This window comes from Suricata suricatta, chromosome 9 (genome assembly GCF_006229205.1).
Source record: "Suricata suricatta isolate VVHF042 chromosome 9, meerkat_22Aug2017_6uvM2_HiC, whole genome shotgun sequence".
In the NCBI taxonomy this organism is placed as follows: Eukaryota; Metazoa; Chordata; class Mammalia; order Carnivora; family Herpestidae; genus Suricata; species Suricata suricatta.
In genome coordinates this window covers 12,344,462-12,351,256 of record NC_043708.1, presented here as the reverse complement: position 1 = coordinate 12,351,256, position 6,795 = coordinate 12,344,462, and the positions used below count along the sequence as shown (strand labels likewise).

Genomic DNA, 6,795 nt, shown 5'->3' with positions numbered 1-6,795 from the left:
ACGCGGGGCTCAAATCCACGAACTGTGAGATCATGACCTGAGCCGAAGTCGGATGTTCAACCACCTGAGCCACCCAAGTGCCCCAAAGATGGGGTTTAATCATTATCTGTGGGTTCCCTTTTTCACCTCCCAACTACCACAACTGAATTGGGGGCAATGTCCTTTTTGCCATAGGATTGGCTGAACAGACTGTATGGTGATTAGGAAGCTTCAACACAAGTATAATCCCAATAGGCTTTCTCTCTGTCCTAATAAACCAGGAGTCTTCCTGGGAACACACAAAACTAGAAAGCTAAAAACTGATGGTGATGACTGAAGGAATAAGGATCAGTGTGGAAATTAGTGAATTAGTGAATAGAGACACAATAAAAAAAAATGAACAAAACCAAAAGTTGGTTCTTCGCAAAGATCTAGGACATTTGACCAAGACTGGCTAAACATCTGAAAATCAATTAATGTAATACATTACATCAACAGAATAAAGAAAAATGCAAGTGATCATCTCAATAGATGCAGCAAAAGCATTTGACAGAATTAAATACCCTTTCAGAATAAAAAGTATTCAGCAAACCAGTGATAGAAGGGATCTTTCTCAACCTAATAAAAGGTACATATGAATACCCACGGCTAACCTCACACTTAACAATATATGAGTAGACACTTTTCCCCACCTGAAATCAGGAATAAGACAAAGATGTCCAACATTCTTGCCACTTCTATTCAACATTATACCAGAGGTGCTAGCCATGGCAATCGGGAAAGAAAATGAAATAAAAGGCATCTAAGTTGGAAAGTTAGAAGTAAGACTACCTCTGTTTGCAGATGACATGAGCTGGTATGCAGAAAATCCTTAGGAACCTAAAAGACTATCTGAACTAATGAACTAGTTCAGCAAGACTGCAGTATATAAGATCAATATAGAAAGTCAATTGTATTCTATATACTTGTAATGAACAAACCAAAAACGAAATGAAGAAAACAATTCCAACTATGATATCATCCAAAAGAATAGCATACACAATAGGTTTCACAAAATAAGTGTAAAACTTTAACCCTAAAAATAACAAATCACTGTTGAAAGAAATTAAAGAAAACCTAAATAAATGAAAAGACATCCCATGTTCATGAATCAGAAGACCGAATACTGTTAAGATGGCACTACTCTTCAAACTGATCTATGGATTCAATGTAATTCCTATCAAAATGCTAGCTGCCTTTTTTATTTTTCTAGAAATGGACAAAAACTGACCCTAAAATTTATATGAAAATGCAAGGACCTGGGGGGTGGGAGGGTGACAGCAGCTAAGGCATACTGAGTCTATTTTTGGGGTAATGAAAATGTTCTAAAGTTGATCATGGTGGTGGAAGTATAACTATATGACCATATTGAAGGTCACTGAACTGTATATTTTAAATGAGTAAATTGTATAGTATGTGAATGATATCTCAATAAAACGGTTTAAAAAAAAAACCCTAACTAGATGAAATTAAATTGTGACTCAGCAACAGCCCTGATATGGGAATCCTCCCAGGAACCAGTAATTGCATTTTCTAGATCTGCATGTAGCCTCCATAATTCTCCTTGGACAGGTGGGGAAGTTGACCTCAGAACAGTGACAAGGTCTGAGTGGTTCACAAAAAAAGAAGTGGCCAGCACTAGTAGTTTTTGTGACTTCACAAGGTGAGGCCACATTGGAATAACACCCAAAGAGACACAGAGCTCTATCTACGTGTCCAGCTTGATCAGGGGAGGGAGGGGGAGCTGGGCTTCTCCATATACCTGGCATCTTATATACCTGTCTATTAAGAAGCACAGGAAGTACGCACGCGCGCGCACACACACAATCTCAGGTCTATTTTTAGGATATAAGTTTCACTTTAAAAATGAGCCCCAAACCTGCTTCCAAATAGTTTATAATGAGGGGTCAGCATTTTTAAAGCGAGAATTTGGGAACTGTTAGAACAGATGTTCTGTGAATCCAGATAAGGACTAAGGAGGCCATGAAGTGAGCAAACTCATGGCTCCACAAGGCCATAAACGGGAGATTAAATTAAGAGGGGATTAAACACAAATTAAAATAAGCCTAGGGAAAAAGTTAAGAATATGCTCACTCCGAATCCGTGCAAGAAATGCAGTCTGAACAGGAAGATGGTGAGGGAGAGAAATGCCAGGGTCAACATAAGAGGATTAAGAGAGGCTGCCTGGAGAAACGCGATCCCCTTCGAAAATGCGACCATCGTTTTCAGACGTCACACGTGTAGTATCTAGCAATGCAGCAGCCTGCGGTCTCTCTGCTATTTTCCCAACCCGATACCAACCGTGGAAGGCTCCCATATATATTCACACACACCACCTTCCCCTCATGGAGAGATTCTGAAAAACCATATGCCTCGTCCTTGCAGGGACCGGCAAAGGTGGAAAGGGGGGATTCAAGAGTGAGTCAACAACCGTGCCTCTCTCCTGGCCCTCTGCATGGTCTCTCCCTGCCATGCCCCCTCCCCCCAACTGCGGAGGGCCCACGCGGAGGCTGCAGGGGTTCCCTGGCCCACCTTCCTCAAAGGTGGTCAAGGCCCAGATTTAAAACTTAAAAAAATTAAGATGTTCTAAAGACACATCACCTTCCAATCCCCTATAACTTATTTAATTCTCCTTCTTCTTATAGCTAATTCAGTTTAAAACAAATTTTTATCTTTTTTAATTTTAATTTTAATTTTTGAGAGAGAGAGAGAGAGAGAGAATGTTAGAGATGGGCAGTTGAGGGGGTCACAGGCAGAGGATCTGAAGCGGGCTCTGCGTTGACAGCAGAGAGCCCAACACAGGGCTCAAACTCACAAATGGTGAGATCATGACCTCAGCCAAAGTTTGGACGCTTAACTGACTGAGCCACCCAGGCGCCCCTAAAATAAATTTGTAAACAAAAGGATCAAGGAATTGCTGAAGAAAAGAAAACGGGTTAACTCTGGCTTACAAACAGCTTTGTTGCTGATTGCTGGGTAACGCTAGGGTTCTTACAATAAATAGAATGAGAATCCCAAAGACCAACAGTGATGCCAAGAACGGCAGCCAAGCACTGAAATGAGAGAATTTTCCTACTTAAAATGCTCCCACTGGTGCACAGATATTTGCAGAAGTTATGAAAAGTAATGAGGTATATCTATGAAATTGGCAAATGAGACTCGTTGTCTGGTTCTCTTTCAGGGGAAGAATCTGCCCTTGAACTTCTACTCATCCTTGAGTTGTCCCAAAGTTTTCCTCCCATCCCTTAACCTACAAATGAGGACATCAACTGCCATACTTCTCTCCTGAGTAGACGCGGGCTTTCCGAGGGAGGGTGTAGGTTTTTGTGTTCGTTCCTTTCCGGAGGGGATCGTCCAGAGGTGACTGGCAGGGTGGGTCCTCCAGAGGGTTCCAGTAGCTCTGCTCACACATCCCCCGCAACAAGATCTCCGCCAACTGCCTGGCTATCGTCTGGGAACACAAAGGAGCAAAGGCGTAGCCATGAATCGATTTTGTAGCATTCATTCCCTCGTTCACTCGTTCAATAAATATTTTTCAATCATCATTTTTGTGCTAGGCACTATTCCAAGACGCATGATTAAAATGTTTTTACTTCTCTGATGAAAATCCTATCAGTTGATGACAAAAAAAGAAAAGAAAAGAAAATACACTGAGATGGTTGAACCTTTTTAAAACACAAGTGCCTGCCCTTCGAAAGCCCGCCGCCTCATTATGCTCTGAAATGCTAACTGTGATTCATGCCTGAAACCACTGAAAACTTTGAGTCAAGTTCTCTCCCAAAAGCTCCTGTAACAGGTGAACTGCAAATATTTTTGCCACCTCCCAACAGATCTCTGCTAAAACCCAAACTTGGCAAAAAAGGCAGTGCTCAACGTAGATGATGTTATTCCTGGAAGAAAAAAAAAATCTTCGTTGATGAGAAGATGGCAACCAGGGCAGACTTTCAGAATGCCGCTCCTCTTTGATGTGCCAAGGGCCAGTCCCTCGGTGGCCCCATCCTGGGACTCAGCCCTTGAACACCTTGTTCCGGGCGCACCCCGGGCCTCAAAGCCCAAAGGCTCCTGCTGACCTCGTGTGACAGAGAAAGCAAGGTGGGGAGCATGACTGCCGCTCAAGAAAGACCTCTTGTCAAAGCTGGATAAGTATCTCTTTTTTCACTGTGAAAACCTGTATCTGCGTCTTGTCATCCTACGTTAGACACAGATCTACTAGGCTTTCCGAGCCCTCCGGTAGAACAGGTAGAATAGAACCACGTCGGAGGAATGGGAGGAGAGGGAGCGTGGCATCTACTAAGGAATATTTCGCTGGCTGATGCGCATCAGTCCATTGACCTCACAATCTTCCAGAGATAAAGGAGAGGAGAAGTAAAAACAAACAAACAAACCCACCCACAAAATCTCCCTGAAAAGAAAAGCATTGCACCTGAGGGTGGTCCAGGCTACCCCATGACCACCCAAAGGTGGCAACCTAAAACTTCAACCCTCAGATATTCCCACAAGGTTTTAGCATTCTTTGGAACACGCAGAGAATGCTGGTCTTCCCCGAGAGTGAGACTTTTTTTTTTTTTTAAATAAATATGTTCCAGGAGAACACTCTGCTACGTTTTCATCCACATGAAACCTCCTCAAACACCACAAGGAAACTTAAATGCAACCAAATCACTAGCTTTGTAGCTTTTGATAACCATTGGGTAAAGGCAAATTTTCTTGATTATTCCCAAGTAAGACCTGCCGGCTTTAAATGTCTACAAAAATGCGAAATTAAATGTACTTCTATCATCCCCAACTGAGCCATCTGTAAAGATCTCATAAGAACACAATTTTCAGGACTGAAACAGCTCCTGAACTGTTTTCTTAAACCTTCCATTATAGTTTCATTTCCATCTCATTGCAGTCATATACATTAATAACTTCTGCTGGAAGCATCCACTGGCAGAAATAACCTCCACTTGCATAGCTGATGGGAAAAAAAATGTCAAAGGAAAAAAAATGAATGAGGAACTTCATTTTCTGGATATATTTGCTATGGAGGGATTCCTAAGTTATAAAAATCTCTGCCCTAAAAACAGTTTGCTTGTCCATACTAGACAGCTCATGCGAGATCTCACTTTACCTCAGAGTATGAACCTTCTAGAAAGACTTTTAAAATAAGGTTTTGATGGGATTGCATATTTTAAAGGTGTCACTACTGACTAGGGAGGTTGTTTGGTTGTGTGCACCGAGGGCCCACATGAAGTTCAGAATAGGAGATTAAATATGAGAAATGACCAGCGACACTACCAATTACTGATCAGACCTTTTACTTTTTATACTCAGGCTTTATTTGCTTGCAATTGAAATGTTACCAAATTTTTAGCAGCTATCAAACTAAGTCAGAAGGAAAGAAAGGAGGGGAAGGGAGCCAGAAATAAGTCAAATTTTTATATACAAACTTGGTCATTAAATCCGTTTTGTATGTATTTTTTTAATTGTGGTAAAATTCAGGGCACCTGGGTGGCTCAGGCAGTTGAGCGTCCGGCTTCAGCTCAGGTCATGATCTCACGGTTCGTGGGTTCAAGCCCCATGTCGGGCTTTGTGCTGACAGCTAGCTCAGAGCCTGGAGCCTGTCTTTGGATTCTGTACCTCCCTCCCTCCCTCTCTGACCTTCCCCTGCTCACGCCCTCTCTGTCTCTCAAAAATAAAAATTTAAAAAAACACAAAACCATAATTGTGGTAAAATTCGCATAACATAAAATTTACTATTTTAACCATTTTGTTGTATAACCCAATGGCTCGTAGTACAGTCACAGTGTTATGCAGCTATTACTTCTCTCTGGTTCCAGAATATCACCCCAAAAGGAAACCCTGTAGTCTTCTTGTAGTCACTTCCCATTCCCTCCATCCAGACCCTGGGAATAATGAATCTGCTTTCTGTCCCTGTAGATTCGCCTGTCTGGGACATTTTATACAAATGGAATCACACAATTTGTGGCCTTTTTGTATCTGGCTCTTTCACTCAGCGTAATCTTTCCAAGGCTCACTCAGGTTGTAGCCTGGGTCCGTCTTCACTCTTTTTGTGGCTGAATAATACTCCATTGTATGGACATACCACATTTTATTTACCTAGTCGTCAGCTGATAGACATTTGGATCACCTCCATCTTCTGGAGATTGTAAATAGTGCTGCTACGAATATTAACATACAAGTTTTTGTTTGAACACCTGCTTTTAAGTTCCTTGGAGTGTTTCTCTAAGAGTGTGGTTGCTGAGAACGTGCTTTTAAGTCCTTGCCTATGGTCTCACCCCATACAGAGTTGACAAAGCAACATTTCCATCTCCTGAGTGTGTCATAAATTTGCAATGATCAGCTCATCTTTAAGGAATCCTACAGTGATGAACGGTAATTCCTGGACACGCTTTCTGATGTCAAGTATAGACCAAGATACCAGGGAATGTCACCCACAAAGCACAAAGTGCTTCTCAGCTGGGGAGGGCAAAGAACCCCTTGTGGAAATGAGAAAGTAAGATTCTCGGGTCCCGCCCCAAACCTACTCTGTTGACATTTCTGAGGTCAGGACCAGGGATGTGTACTTGTTCAAAAATGTTGCTCACATAATTCTGATGCACACTTTTGGTTAAGCATTCAAGGAATTGGAAGCAGTTCAACCTAGGTCACGTGAGGCTCAGCAACCAAGACCAAAGGTCTCCTTACGCCTCAAGTCCGACCCAGAGAGGAAGCGACTCCTCTGGTATTGGCACTGACTAGTTAACGGCATTTTCAGCCGGCGGGGGGGGGGGA

At 42.3% G+C, this 6,795-nt stretch overlaps 1 protein-coding gene across 4 annotated transcripts in view; it reads right to left on the bottom strand.

Annotated features, from left to right (window-relative positions):
• The window catches only part of TTC7B (tetratricopeptide repeat domain 7B), a 223,343-nt gene that overhangs the window by 133,016 nt on the left and 83,532 nt on the right, over positions 1–6,795 (bottom strand). For all 4 annotated transcript variants that reach the window (XM_029950403.1, XM_029950404.1, XM_029950406.1 and 1 more), the window contains exon 6: positions 3,297–3,469. In XM_029950403.1, coding sequence (XP_029806263.1) covers positions 3,297–3,469 — 173 coding nt within the window. The remainder of the gene's footprint in view (positions 1–3,296; positions 3,470–6,795) is intronic.